Below are 16414 nucleotides of genomic sequence, written 5' to 3' on the forward strand. Positions count from 1 at the left end.
CTGCCCCTTCCTCCCCCAGCTCTCTTCAGTATCTCTGCGTCCCTCCCTGCACATGTGCAGTGCAAAAAAGCACTGACACACGGACATGAGACGCCTTGCTCTTTATTAGGTAGGATGTGCTACAATTACCTGGGGCAAAAAATCCTCTCTTGTAGCATATGAGGATGGCAACTGTCGGGCTTAAATGCATCTCCATAGGGGGCTGCCTGTACATCCCGCTAGCTATCGCCTGGTGAGCAGTAGCAACTGACAGGTGGGGAATTCACTGCCTTCAGCTGCCCATGGAAATGAGGCCTTAAGCAGATCTGAACGTACACAGTACTAAAAATGTCCACATTTTTGAACAAATAACAAGTTATGCCTATGCTAGGGCAAAGGTAGACAATACTGTACTTTGCTAAGCTGTTAACAGAGGACTTTTCACTTTCCGCAATGGCAAATCGAATTAAATTGAATAGAATCCCGATCGGACATGTCGGATTTAATCGGATCGTAAATAGAATCGTAATCGAATCGCACAAAGAATCGTATTGTGTAGATAGGGCTTAAAGCGAACATAAACACAGAACTTCCACTCTACTCTAAAAGATAAGCAACAGCATAATAACCTTTAAAGGAAAACATTTCTTCATAACAACTTACACTGGTCGATTTGCCATCAGATCGACCAGCAGATAGAGCCCTCTCTGATCGAATCTGATCAAAGAGGGATCGTATGGCTGCCTTTACTGCAAACAGATTGTGAATCGATTTCAGCATGAAATTGATTCACCATCTGTGGAGCCGCCGCCGCCGCACCCCGCCAGCTATACATTACCTGCTCCGGCCGGCGCGAGTCCCCCAGTCTCCGCTGTCTCTTCTCCGGTCTGGGCTCCTCCAGCTTCACTTTACTTCCTGCCGGGGGAAGTTTAAACAGTAGAGGGCGCTCTACTGTTTAAACTTCCTGCTGGGACAGGAAGAAGTGAAGCCTGCCGGACTCGGAGCCCAGCGCAGAGACGGAGCAGCGGTGACCAGGGGACTCGCGCCAGCGGAACAGGTAATGTATTGCCGCTGTATTGCGTCGGTTGTCGGGCATTCGAACGCCGCTATCGACGCACCACCGACCTGCCGGTAATCGAGCGAAATTTTCTGCATGGACAGGAACGGACAGAATCGACGGGAACGATCGATTTCGGACGGAAATCAATCGTTCGGTCAGCGTTTGCGCGACAATTTCATAGCCGATTCGATCACAGTGATCGAATCGGCTGTGTATCGGTGGGAAAATCGGTAAGTGTATGGGCCCCTTTACAGAGATCTTACAAAAACCCTTTAGTGCAGGTATGTCAAACCAGTCCTACGAGAACACATTCCTTTCTTTCTCAGTCCATCCTAAACACTGGCATGGATCTGGTCCTCCAGGCCTGGAGTTCGACACATGTGCTTTAGTGTTTACTTCCTGGGAATTCCTTGAAGGACAGAAAGGGCTATCATTCAGTGCTTACATATTAACACAGAACAAAGGCACACTGCAGCACAGTTGTCACCTTTGATTTGACTTGCTGATTACTTGCTGATAAGGACACAGACTGATTTTTTTTTTTTTTTTTTTACATATAAAAATATTATTTTTTATTGAATTTTCATAAAAAGTATTCACAGACAGAGTGTTCAAACAGTCTGATCTCTCTAAAGACACACCGTGTGAATTTCTCAGAAACTACTACTGTGCAAGAGTTTTGGTCCACTAAAGTGAAACCAAGGCGCAATACAGCCACGCTTGTGCATGGTGGGGAGCAAGGCCACAAGAACATATCCATCAAGCTTTTGTCAGATATGTTCAGAATTTCCAGGCGTGGCAGTGGTGGGGGCAAGGAGGAGATGGAAAGGAGATGGAAAGCCTCTGCACTATCTAGAGGTTTCCCTCTACCTAGGTAAGTATGTAACTTTTATTTTTATCTGCCTCGGGTTCACTTTAAAGAGAATCTGTACTCTAATATTCTTACACTAAAAAACATACCATTCTATTCTTTATTTTATCCTGTGCCCCTCTGTGCTGTTTCTGCCACTTTCTGCTGCAATCCTGGCTTGTAATTAACAGTTTTAGGCAGTGTTTACAAACAAACTTACCAGCTTGTGATAGGCTCACATAAACAGAGTGTGTGAGTCATACAGAGTGTGCAGGGGGCCTGCAGAGGGTGTGTATCGCTTCTATCCAATCACAAGCAGCCCTGCACATTCCACACATTCAAGCCTTAGCCCAACAGACACGACAGAGGAAAGGAGATAAGATTTATTACAGAGACAGTGCAATTAGGAAAGGCTGCAGTAAGCCAGAGCACATTAGAACAGGCATAGGAACTTATAGGATAGAAGAACTAAGGCTGAAAAATTTGTTACAGAGTCTCTTTAACTAACTATTCTAAATCCCGGTGGCTCTCCATAGCTTAGGGCTGAGTTTCCACTATGCACTTACGTGGAAAATATACAAATTAAATATGATAATTTTTATGCAAATTTTCATATGCTGCTAGCAGACTATTCCTCCTCCATTTCTTCCTATGTAAAATATATTCAAATTTTTGCATTTCACTTGCGAAGCCATGCGTAATTATGTTGTGAACGTGCATACGAAAAAAGGCAGTAGACTATTTTCAAGCAGCACATCTGGAAAGGAAATTCACAGTACATAGAAACTAACCTATTCACTATCAGTAGCATGTGTTCTAATGTGAATTTTTGTTCTGAAAAAATGCAGAAAAAAATCACAAAATTGGAAACCCAACCTATAGGCAAGCTGTGAATCTTGTCAGTAAGTCACAAAGTCTGACCATATTTTGTTGTCTTCTTCAGCTCTGCATAGATACTTCATGTGACCTAATTTATTTATTTTTTTTTTTTTTAATAAAGGAAATCTACTTGTGCCTTCACTCGACGGTCTGGAGTCACTTATAGAAATGCCTTGTGGTTGTGGCGAGCAGAACATGATTTACTTAGCCCCAGACATCTATGTCATGCAGTACTTAGAAGCAACTAACCAAGTAACAGAAAACATAAGAAAGAGCGCTGTAGAAAAAATGCGACAAGGTATATTATTGCATTCTTATCTCTTATGACAGTTACCTACTGTTACTGCTGACATTGCAAAAATGACTTAGCAGCTGACTTTCTACATAATGTTTACAGATGTTATAAGGAATTGAAAAGAAAGATAATAATGCATGCACAGAGACAATTTTATCCCTGTAGAGGCAGTATGGAAAGTTTGAGACAGATTACAAGATACCATCATAGACTACAGCTTGATTGCTATTAGTACAAGCATTAACAGTGTAACAGCTTATACTGTACTTTATATACAGAAAAACCTCTGATATTCAGAACTCAGTTAACCAGAATTCTCAAACAGCCAGAAAAAAAGAAATCCTGGCCTTGCAAGATGCATAAAACTGTTTTTAACCACTTGCCGACCGCGCACTCATACCGCGCGTCGGCAAAGTGGCAGCTGCAGGACCAGCGACGCAGTATTGCGTCGCCAGCTGCAGGCTGATTAATCAGGAAGCAGCCGCTCGCGCGAGCGGCTGCTTCCTGTCAATTCACGGCGGGGGGCTCCGTGAATAGCCTGCGGGCCGCCGATGGCGGCTCGCAGGCTAAATGTAAACACAAGCGGAAATAATCCGCTTTGTTTACATTTGTACGGCGCTGCTACGCAGCAGCGCCGTAAGGCAGATCGGCGATCCCCGGCCAATCAGCGGCCGGGGATCGCCGCCATGTGACAGGGGACGTCCCGTCACTGGCTGCACAGGACGGATAGCGTCCTGTGCAGCCCGGATCTCCAAGGGGGGGCCAGGTAGGAGAGGGAGGGGGAGGATTTCGCCGCGGAGGGGGGCTTTGAGGTGCCCCCCCCCCGCAACACCCGGCAGGCAGGAGCGATCAGACCCCCCCAGCACATCATCCCCCTAGTGGGGAAAAAAGGGGGGCGATCTGGTCGCTCTGCCTGCACGCTGATCTGTGCTGGGGGCTGCAGAGCCCACCCAGCACAGATCAGCTACAACAGCGCTGGTCCTTAAGGGGGGGTAAAGGGTGGGTCCTCAAGTGGTTAATATATGTGCAGTTTGATCGTCCCCAGGAAATCCTGGGGCAGGACGATCGCCCCACACTACTCCCACGTGCAGATTAATCTCTGGAAAATTGCACTGAAAGGGTAATATATGTAGTGCCGCCTCCCGCTCAGTGACACACTCTCTGCTGGACAGGAAGTAAATCACTGAATTATGCATGCTGCTCCACTGTCGTGTTTACTTACCACAATGCCATAGACTTGCATTTCTGCACAATCCCCGCGGTAGGCATGGATCATGGGGCAAAGCACTGCAGAGTTTGCGGTGGACTTGTGTCAATTACACTACTTCTGTCACACAGCATTGCGTCGCAATAGTGTGTAAGTCTCCTAGACTTACATTAGCCTTGCGACGAGCGGCAGTAGGGGCGAGTATCAAGATGCATAGAAATACCGTAAGTGTGAAAGCAGCCTTAAGCTACTTTTTAGGACCTGATTCCAATACATCCGGATCCAAGCTGAATCTGCAGCGTTTCCCCAGGTGGGTTGGACGGGAAAACGCTGCTTATCCCTGTAATGGTTTGCCATCCAGATGGCATTGCAATGCAATTCTAGACAGCACACTGCAGTTTTCTGCAGCATGCTCCCAATCTATACTGATGCGGATTCCATACTGCAGCAGCTTCACAGCAGTGTGGAAACTGAGGCCGAATCGGAAACAACTGCGGCTCATACTGGAAATAGACCCTTGAAGAGTTTATCGTAAGTATACAGTGTGGTGTAAAGAATTGTTTTTTTTTAGTTATGTCTATTTTTAACATTAACTCTCAAGCAACCAGAAACTACATTTATCCAGCATCAGCCGATCCCTGTTGGTGCGGAATAATGGGGGTTTTACTGTATTGTGGTACACATGCTTGTAAAATAAGAGTGTAAAATAAATACACTGCTCAAAAAAGTACACTGCTCAAAAAAAAAAAAAAATGGAACACTTAAACAACACAATGTAATTCAAAGTCAATCATGCTTCTGTGAAATCAAACTGTCCACTAAGGTAACAACACCGACTGACAATCAATTTCACATGCTGTTGTGCAAATGGAATAGACAACAGGTGGAAATTATAGGCAATTAGGAAGACACCCCCAATAAAGAAGGGGTTCTGCAGGTGGTGACCACAGACCACCTCTCAGTTCCTATGCTTTCTGGCTGAGGTTTTGGTTACTTTTGAATGCTGGCGACCACTCTTGTGGTAGCATGAGATGGAGTCTACAACCCGCACAAGTGGCTCAGGTAGTGCAGCTCATACAGGATGGCACATCAATACGAGCTGTGGTAAGAAGGTTTACGGCATTGATGTTTTGGACTGGCCCACCCATTCCCCAGACCAAAATTCAATTGAGCACATCTGGGATATCATGTCTCATTCCATCCACCCATGCCACATGCACCACAGACTGTCCAGGAGTTGGTGGACAATTAAAATCAATGGTTAATTATAAAAAAGGCCAGCTACTTACCTAAGGAGAGGGAAGGCTCAGGGTCCTAATGAGCCTACCCTTTCCTCTCCCAGTGCCCTCTTCGCAGTGGCAGCTCCTCCATTCAAATCCCCCGCCGCGGGGGACTTCAGAAATCTTCGGGAGCTGAGTCCTCCCAAAGACAGGCGGCTCCAAACTACGCACGCACGAGTACGTGATAGAGGGCGTTCGCACGTGCGCAGTTTGGAGCGGCCCGTCTTCGGGAGCACTCGGATTCCCGAAGACTGCCGAAACCTCCCTTCGGCGGTGGAAGTAGCAGTTTTTGACCAATTTAGTCAAATACTGCTACGGGGGAGCCAGCGCTGGAATGGGCACTGGGAGAGTAGCAAGGGAGGCTCATTAGGACTCTGAGCCTTCCCTCTCCTTAGGTAAGTATCTGGCTTTTCTTTTTATTAATCGGTACCCAATGACTTTAACCACTTGCCGACCGCACGCTTATACCGTGCGTCGGCAAAGTGGCAGCTGCAGGATCAGCGACGCAGTTCTGCGTCGCCGGCTGCAGGCTAATTAATTAGGAAGCAGCCGTTCGCGCGAGTGGCTGCTTCCTGTCAATTCACGGTGGGGGGCTCCGTGAATAGCCTGCGGGCCGCCGATGGCGGCTCGCAGGTTAAATGCAAACACAAGCGGAAATAATCCACTTTGTTTACATTGTATGGCGCTGCTGCGCAGTAGCGCCGTAAGGCAGATCGGCGATCCCCGGCCAATCAGCGGCCGGGGATCGCCGCCATGTGACAGGGGACGTCCTGTCACTGGCTGCACAGGACGGATAGCGTCCTGTGCAGCCCAGATCACTGGGCATGACAGGTAGGAGAGGGAGGGGGGGAATTTCGCCGCGGAGGGGGGCTTTGAGGTGCCCCCCCCCGCAACATGCCTGCAGACCGGAGTGATCAGACCCCCCCTGCACATCATCCCCATAGGGGGGAAAAAAGGGGGGCGATCTGATCGCTCTGCGTGCCCGCTGATCTGTGCTGGGGGCTGCAGAGCCCACCCAACACAGATCCCAACAAACAGCGCTGGTACTTAAGGGGGGGTAAAGGGTGGGTCCTCAAGTGGTTAAAGAGAATCTGTATTGTTAAAATCGCACAAAAGTAAACATACCAGTGCGTTGGGGGACATCTCCTATTACCCTCTGTCACAAAAGTGGTTAAAAACAGTTTTAAAAAGTTTGTTTATAAACAAACAAAATGGCCACCAAAACAGGAAGTAGGTTGATGTACAGTATGTCGACACATAGAAAATACATCCATACACAAGCAGGCTGTATACACCCTTCCTTTTGAATCTCAAGAGATCATTTGTGTGTTTCTTTCCCCCTGCATCTCTCATGCACTGAAGTTTCAGGCTGCTCTTTTCTTCCTGCAAACAGCTTTGCCCTTGTCTGAATTTCCTCAGTATGTGAAAGCCCCGCCAGCTCAGAGGACGATTTATCCAGCTTGTAAAAGATAAGAGAGAAGAGAGAAGCTGCCCTAATCTAAATAATACACAGGCAGTGTGCATAGAGGGGCCTGGAAGGGGGAGTTCATAGCAGAACCACAACACTGAAGAACTTGGCAGCCTTCCAGACACAGGCCGACAAGTCTGACAGGGGAAAGATACATTGATTTATTACAAAGACTGTGATAGCAGAAAGTGCTGCAGTAAGCCAGAACACATTAGAATAGCTTTTGGAAATTGTAGGATGATAAAAAACAGGATGCAATTTTTGTTACAGAGTCTCTTTAAGTCCAGGTCTGGGAGGAGATCCCTCAGGAGACCATCTGCAACCTCATCGGGAGCATGCCCAGGCATTGTATGGAGGTCATCCAGGCACATGGAGGCCACACACACTACTGAGCCTCATTTTTCTTGTTTTTAGGACCCTACATCAAAGTTGGATCAGCCTGTAGTGTTTTTTTCCACACACACTACTGAGCCTCATTTTTCTTCTTTTAAGGACCCTACATCAAAGTTGGATCAGCCTGTAGTGTTTTTCCACTTTTATTTTAAGTGTGACTCCAAAACCAAACCTCCATGGGTTGATAAATTTGATTTCCATTGATAACTTTTGTGTGATTTTCTTCTCAGCACATTCAACCATGTAAAGGACAAAGTATTTAATAAGAATATTTCATTCATTCAGATCTAAGATGTCTTATTTATGTGTTCCCTTTATTTTTTGAGCAGTGTATTTTGCATTATTAAACAAGGCAAACTTAATAGTATGCTACTACTGTAACACAGAATTACAGTTGGCCTAATATACAATAAAACTGCATCTCCCAGTTCCAAAGTTTTCATATTTAGTTATTAGTGTTTGTTCAAAAGTATTGGTGTCAGCATAATAGTCTCAATTATCACCTGGATTAATGCTAACTCAGTGACTAAAGCAGAGCCGTTTTTAAGCAAAGGCTTTCCAGGGCTTTGCCTGGAGTGCCATTGTTCCTGGGGGCGCCATGCCACTCCCCCACAGGTGTTTTTGCCTCCTTCTGTCCCCTTGTACTTCCTTTAGTCCCCTGTGCCACTTGGGCCCCCGTGTGTTCCTCTGTCCCCCTATGCCTCCTTCTGTTCACCTGTGTGCCTCCTTCTGTCCCCCTTTGTGACTCCTTCCATCCCTTTGTGCCACCTTCAGTCCCCCTGTGCTACCTCTGTCCCCCGTGCGTCCCTTTGTGCCTTCTTCTGTCCCCTTGTGCATCCTTTTGCTAAAGCAGCACAGCTTGAGGGAATGCATGTTAAAATGAAGGCGCTGCCACTACACCTTACATAGCAGCGCACATTGCTATGTAAGGAGCGTGCCTTCCTTAGTTACAACTTTGCTTACATAGCAACATGCATAACTTTAAATGCATTTGGTCCTGTAAAGTATCACAACCACAATACTTCACTAGTCCCTGCTACTATGTTAATTAACATGGTTACTAAGGAAGGCACGTAACTAAGAAAGGCACGCTCCTTACATAGCAGCGAGCGCTGCTATGTAAACCGTGCATAGCCTCTACTTTAGCGCAGCTTAAGAATCAAGCCCATAATGGCAACCCAAAACCAGAAAAGTTTGAGTCATCTGGGGCTTCTTGCAGCTCCTAGAAGTCTATCAGATCCCATGTAGAGATGGCCCGAACGGTTCGCCGGAGAACTTGTTCGTGCGAACTTAGCTGGATCAAGTTCGCGGTGAACTGCAAACAATTAGCGAGTTTGACTCGCCCCCTATACTAGACTTCCCAGTCTGCTGCTGTCCTTTCCATAAGATCACGACCCGCAGTGGGGTCGTGGTGTTTTGCATGTGCACTCTGGGACCGCTTTGTGCTTGCGCACATGGGAGCATGGTGACGAGAGGCTCTCGGCGTGTGCCTGCATACACAGAAGACCACAAACCGAACACAGGTCATGATCTTACAGTGGGGACAGCGGCAGAGTGGGGAGCAGTGGAACTTTAGTGTGGGACCTGATAGACTCCTATGGGCTGCAAGAAGCCCCAGGTGAGTAAAACATTTATGTTTTAGGGTTGCCTAATGTGTCCTTAAGTCTATTAGTGCAGAGGAATATATTTGAACTCAATTCTGTCTTTAGAATTTTAGTGTGCTTATGCTTAGAATGAGTGAAATGTTTTAAATGAAGCCTCTGATCAATATCATAATACAGTGGGATGCGAAAGTTTGGGCAACATTGTTAATCGTCATGATTTTCCTGTATAAATTGTTGGTTGTTACGAAAAAAATGTCAGTTAAATCTATATATATAAAATCGGATGTATGTGTGTGTGTGTGTGTGTGTGTATGTGTGTGTGTGTGTGTGTATGTGCCGCGATCACGCGAAAACCGCTTGACCGATTTGAACGAAACTTGGTACACAGATCCCTTACTACCTGGGATGATAGGTTCTGGGGGTCTCGCGGCCCCCCTGCACATGTGGGCGGAGCTACAAACAGCCAATCAGATTCCACCCATTCAAGTCAATGGAAAAAATGTAAAAGGCTGCCATTCTCACAGTAATCAAGCCAAAGTCCCCACACTTGGCACAGTTGGTCACTTTGTGACCGAGGTTACAAATCCAGGAAAAGTGGGCGGAGCATAAAACAGCCAATCAAATTTCAGCCGTTCATTTTAAATGGGAAAATGTAAACTGCAGCCATTCTTAGACTGTTAATCGCAGGGTTCTCAAACTTGCCACACTTGGTCACTGGGTGAATGCGATTAAGATTCAAGAAAATGGGTGGAGCCTACAACAGCCAATCAAAATTCACCTATTGATTTTCAAGGGGAATATTTAAACTGCTGCTATTCTTACACTGTTAATGGCAGAGGCTTCAAACTTCCTACAGTCGGTCATTGGGTAACTGGGGTCCAAATTCACTAAAGGGGCGGGGCCACATACAGCCAATCAGATTTCCTTAGTGGATAAACTGCTTCCATGCACACATTTTTGATGCCAGGAACCTGAAAGCTCACAAACTTGGTCATTGAGTGACTGTGTGTCAAGGTTACAAAAAGTGGGTGGAGCCAAAACAACTTTTACTGGGAAAATATAAACTGCAACCCTTCTTACACCGTTAATGGCAGGGTTCTCAAACTTTGCACAGTTGGTCATTGGGTGACTGAGATTAAGATTTTGGAAGGTGGGTGGAGCCTACAACAGCCAATAAAAATTCACCTTTTGATTTTCAAAGGGAATATTTCATCTGCTACCATTCTCTTATACTGGTAAAAGCAGATGCCTCAAACCTGGTACAGTTGGACACTGGGTGACTAGGGTCCAAATTCAGGAAGGGGGCGGAGCCACAAACAGCCAGATTTGTTTATTTTTCAATGGGAATATACAAAGTATTGATACCAAGGACCCCAAAGCTGATAAACTTGATAATTGAGTGACTGTATGTCAAGGTTAGAAAAAGTGGGCAGTGCCAACAACTTCATTTTTTACATTGCAGGGTTCCCAAACTTTACACAATTGGCCACTGGGTGACTGGGATGAATATTCAGAAATGTGGGTGGAGCCTACAACAGCCAATCAAAATGAACCTATTGATTTTCAAGGGGAATATTCACATTGCTACCATTCTTACACTGTTAGTGGCAGAGGCCTCAAACCTGATACAGTCAGTCATTGGGTGACTGGGGTCCAAATTCACTATAGGGGTGGAGCCACAAACAGCCAATCAGATTTGTTAGATTGATTTCAGCCATTCTGTTATTGGCAGGGTTCTCAAACGTGACACAGTTGGCCACTGGGTGACTGGGACTAATATTCAGAAAAGTGGGTGGAGCCTACAGCAGCCAATCAAAATTCACCTTTTGATTTTCAAGGGGAATATTTACATTGCTGACATTAATGCACTCTTAATGGCAGAGGCCTAACATCTGCTACAGTCAGTCACTGGGAGACTGGGGATTAAATTCTGAAAGGAGCGGGCCAAAAACAGCCAATCAGATTTGTTTAATTTCAATGGTGAAATGCAACTTATTGATGCCAAAGCTCATAAACTTGGTCATTAAGTGACTGTATGTCAAGATTAGAAATAGTGGGCAGAGCCAAAAACAACTAACTTTTTACATGGGGAAATGTAAACTGCAGCTTTTCTTACACTGTTAATGGCAGGGTTCTCAAACTTCACACAGTTGGTCACTGGGTGACTAGAATTAATATTCGGAAAAGTAGGTGGAGCCTACAAGAGCCAATCAAAATTCACCTATTGATTTTCAAGGGGAATGTTGAAACTGCAGCCATTCTCGCACTGTTAATAGCAGAGGCCTCAAACCTGCTACAGTCGGTCGTTAAAGAGAACCTGAACTGAAAATAAAAAGTCAAAATAAACATGCACAGGTCATACTTACCTCCCGTGCAGTCTACTCCCCAATCTCTTTCTCCTCTCCCGTGTCCCATTTGTCCACTGTGATCAATGGAATTCTCCGTCCTCCATTTTAAAAATGGCCATTACCCCATAACAGCTTCCTGCTCATCACACTGTTAAACTGTAATATCGCTCACTTGAGCCATAGGGAAACATGGACATTACCTTGTACATTCAGTTGTAACTGACAGCTGCTGATATATAACTGACAGCAACTGGTATATTTCAGTTCTGACAAAATATTGTCAGAACTGGAAGTGATCACTGTAAGGAGAAAATGGTGAGCTTCTGAGAGGAACTGACAGTGAGGTAAGTATGTAATATTCATTTGCAGCGACGTCATGTGTTTATTTTAAATAATTTTACTCACTTCAGGTTCCCTTTAAGTGTTTGGGGTTCAAATTCAGTAAAGGGGCGGAGCCAAAAACAGCCAGATTTCTTTGCTGGATAAACTGCTTATATTAGCACAATTTTGATGCCAGGAACCCAAAAGCTCACAAACTTGGTCATTGAGTAGTGACTGTGTGTCAAGGTTACAAAAAGTGGGTGGAGTTAAAAACAGATTTTTCTGGGACATTGTAAACTGCAGCCCGTCTTCACTGTTAATAGCAGGGTTCTCAAACTTAGCATAGCTGGTTACCGGGTGACTGGGATTAATATTCAGAAAAGTGGGTGGAGCCTAAAAATGCCAATCAAAAATCACATGTCACTTTTCAAGGAGAATATTAAAATTGCTGCCATTTTTGCACTGTTAATGGCACAAGCCTCAAACCTGGCACAGTTGGTCATTGGGTCACTGGGGTTCAAATTCAGAAAAGGGGACAGAGCCACAAACAGTGAATCAGATTTGTTTCATTTAATGGGAAAATACAAATTATTGATGCCAAGGACCCCAAAACTCACAAACTTGGGCATTTAGACTTTGTGTCCAGGTTACAAAAAGTGGGCGGAGTCAAAAACAAATTTCACTGGAAAAGTGTAAACTGCAGCCCTTCTGTTTATTTCAGGGTTCCCAATCTTTGCCCAGATGGTCACTGAGTGACTGAGATTAATATTCAGGGAAGTGGGTGGAGCCTATAGTAGCCAATCAAAATTCACCTGTTGATTTGCAAGTGGAATATTTAAATTGCTGCCATTTTTACACTGTTAATAGCAGATGCCTCAAACCTGCTACAGTTGGTCATTGGTTGACTGGGGTTCAAATGCTGGAGAGGGGTGGAGCCACAAACAGCCTATCTGATTTGTTTAATTTCTATGGAAATATACAAATTATTGATGCCAAGGACCCCAAAGCTCACAAACTTGGTCATTGAGTGTTTGTGCGTTAGGGTTAGAAAGTGGGCGGAGCCAACACCAGTCAAATACATACCCGGGCAACGCCGGGTCATCAGTGGGTGAAGACAAATACAAATTTCACTGAGAAAATGTAAACTGCAGCCATTCTGTTAATGGCAGGGTTTTTAAACTTTGCACAGTTGGTCACTGGGTGACTGAAATTAATATTCAGAAAAGTGGGTGGAGCCTACAAAAGTGAATCAAACTTCACCTGTTGTTTTTCAAGGGGAATATTTAATTGCTACCATTCTTGAACTGTTAATGGCACAGGCCTCAAACCTGGTACAGTTGGTTATTGGGTGACTGGGGTTCAAATTCAGAAAAGGGGGTGGAGCCACACACACCCAATCAGATTTGTTTCATTTCAATGCAGATTATTGATACCAAAGACCGCAAAGCTCACAAACTTGGTCAGTGAGTAATTGTGTGTTAGGGTTAGAAAAAGTAGGCGGAGCCAACACCAGCCAAATACATACCCGGGCAACGCCGGGCAATCAGCTAGTATATCATATAGGAGACACACACAGTGATATTTGAGAAGTGAAATTAATCTTATTAGATTAACAGAAAGTGCGAAATAAATGTTAAAATAAAATTAGGCAGGTGCATACATTTGGGCACTGTTGTCATTTTATTGATTCCAAAACCTTTACAACTAATTATTGGAACTTAAATTGGCTTGGTAAGCTCAGTAACCCCCTGACCTACATACACAAGTGAATCCAATTATGAGAAAGAGTATTTAAGGAGTCCATTAACAACCAACAATTTATACAGGAAAATCATGACGATTAACAAGGTTGCCCAAACTTTCGCATCCCACTGTATATGTGCATTACTGTGTCATTGCCCCTACTTACTTTAAAATGACTCAGTACTAGGTACTTACTCCATACTCAGTATGTGTTGAAGTGTTCGATTAGACCTGCACAGAAATGGTGAGCAGTGCAAATATTTCACAACAAAAGAGAAGAAAAGGAACATTTTTCTACACAGCGATTAGCATATACTGAGGTAACATGCACATATTATAAAATGGTGTTAAAATCAATGATTACAGTTGTATCCATTATTGGTTAAAGCACCAATAGAAGTAAATCTGAATACAATAGAAGTACATTGACATTGAGACCTGCATGCAGAGCGCATCCATGGAAACACATCTATTATATTTAATATGAATACATTTCTAACTACTTTGTATAGTAATTTACTATATCATCTGTCATGATTATGTTTTAACCTAGGTTATCAAAATGAATTAATTTACAGGAGAAATGATAGTTCTTTCAGTGCTTTTGGCATGTATGACACTTCTGGAAGTACATGGTACGTTTTTCTGTAAAGTATTTTTAATCATAGCATTAAATGCATGGGTGAAACTATGTTTAGATGTGGTTAGAACTATGTATAGATGTGGGTGGAACTATGCCTAGATGTGGGTGATGCTTTAACCAGTGTCATAGCTACAGACCTACGGTTGTTATGCAGAATTTGGATCTGCCCTTCACTCACCTACTCTGCTTCCCACCTCAAATTAAAAAATACAGGAGCTCAATATTCAATAATTCACTTTAATATCATGGCAAAAATATCACAGATCTGGAATGTATATTTACTATCTTAGAAATCTTTCCAGATTTGTGTTCCCAGATAAAGCAATTAAGTGTCCAGTTGACCCCAGATACAAGTTGTAAGGAGCCATTTGCCTTCAGATAAAAAAATACGTAGCTACCTGACCCAACATAAACTAATGACGTTTGCCAGGTCTCCCCAGACATAAACATTAAGTAGTCATGTGCCTACAGATAAATAAAATAAGCAGCCGCGTGCTCTCACTTAAAAAAAAAAATGTAGTAGCCAAGTAGCCAAATGTCCCAGAAAAAATATTAAGTAGCCAGCTGTTCCCAAGATACAAGAATTAAGTAGCCAGGTGCTCCTAAGAAACCAGACCCAAGTAACTATGTGTCCCCAGATAAAATAATAAAGTAGATTACGGTAAATATTGTACAGAATTAAACACTGCAACACAATGAGGTTAGTTGGTGAATGCTAAAGGCTGTGCCTCTGTCTAAGAGAAATGGAAATTCAAACTGTGTGGATGAAGAAGCAATAGAAGCAGGCATTAAGACAAGACAAGACAAGACAAATAACATTTATATATTGCGCTTTTCTCCTTGCGGACTCAAAGCGCCAGAGCAGAGCAGCAGCCACTAGGGCGCGCTCTATTGGCAGTAGCAGTGTAAGGGAGACTTGCCAAAGGTCTCCTACTGAATTAGTGCTGGCTTACTGAACAGGCAGAGCCGAGATTCGAACCCTGGTCTCCTGTGTCAGAGGCAGAGCCCTTAACCATTACACCATCAGCCATGGTGTGATTAACATATGATAAAAGAGGCCATTTATTGAAAACGTACATATACGGAGAGTCTGAAAAGTCATACTGCATGAGCACATGACCTATAAAGCCAAGCAGAGTCTTTGTGCATATATGTCTTACATAAACGGTATCTCTAATTAAATGTTAGTACCAACTTTTATTGCTTCTCTGTCCACATAACAAAAATTGAGTAGCTATGTGCCCCAGATACAAGAATAATTTAGCCATGCATCCCCAGATAGCAGTGGTAAGTAGCCATTGTTTACCTAAAGATCAGTGTTATGCTGGGCATACAAGGTACGTCTATTCCTGCTAAATCGAGCCGCTGGCTCGATTCCGTCGCATCCCCGCTTGTCCCCGCTGTTGCCTGGATCGATTTCCGCTCATCCCCGCGGGCGCTTATCTTCTGCTCATTTTTTTCTATTGTCCTGCCCGCGGTATCGAGCGGGGAATCGATCCGGCAGGTGATTGGGCACGTCGGATTTTTATCAGCGGCCCCCATCAGCGGCTCGATTCAGCGGGAATAAACATACCGTGTAGTCCCAGCATTAGGTAACCATCTGTACTGTGTAGACAGCAGTAATAGATAGCTGTTTGCGCCCCTGAGACAGCAGTATTAGGTAAACATGCATCCCCTCCCCAAGATGGCAGTATTAGGTAGCTTTGTGAGGCCTCCCAGATAGTAGTATTAGGTAGCTAGAGGATTACAAGTAAGGTAGCCATTTGCACTCTCCACACCAGGAAGCAGTATTCAGGGGCAAACGCAGGATTTTTAAGGGGGGGGTTCCTGAAAGGTCCAGAAGCACGTATGTCCCCGAGTGCTTCCGAATACAGGTGGCTCCATACTGCCCATGCACAAAAGTGCGCTGGCGTATTACGGAGCTGCCTATCTTTGGAAGTACTCAAGGACACTAGTGTTTCTGAGGGCTTCTGGTAGCAGCAAATGTGAACGGGGTACAGCGCTGGAACAACTCCCCAAGAGAGGAACAGGAGATAGACTTAGTTTGGACAATTCAGTGGAATATGCTACATAGTTTCACATAGCGCAAGCGATACCCATATGATGCAGGGATATATGCATCTGCGGAAGATGTCGGCGCTACATAAATACTAAATAATAATATTTTGCCTCACCAGGATTGCACTTTTATTTAGCTTTCCTGTATGACAAGAACACACAGTCAGGTCTAGGGGAAGAGGGAAACAAAGGTGAATGAGGGAGGGCTGGTGCACACCAAGAGTGCTTCTGAGCGTTTTTCAAATCAACAGTGATTTGAAAAGCGCTTGGCTAATGTTACCCTATG

The 16414-nt window shown here is 44.4% G+C and overlaps 1 protein-coding gene across 1 annotated transcript in view; it reads left to right on the top strand.

Annotated features, from left to right (window-relative positions):
- Positions 1–16414, top strand: part of LOC137571816 (CD109 antigen-like) — a 99515-nt gene that overhangs the window by 47281 nt on the left and 35820 nt on the right. Inside the window, exons 13-14 of the mRNA XM_068281494.1 lie at positions 2890–3066; positions 13981–14062. Coding sequence (XP_068137595.1) covers positions 2890–3066; positions 13981–14062 — 259 coding nt within the window. The remainder of the gene's footprint in view (positions 1–2889; positions 3067–13980; positions 14063–16414) is intronic.

This window comes from Hyperolius riggenbachi, chromosome 4 (assembly GCF_040937935.1).
Source record: "Hyperolius riggenbachi isolate aHypRig1 chromosome 4, aHypRig1.pri, whole genome shotgun sequence".
In the NCBI taxonomy this organism is placed as follows: Eukaryota; Metazoa; Chordata; class Amphibia; order Anura; family Hyperoliidae; genus Hyperolius; species Hyperolius riggenbachi.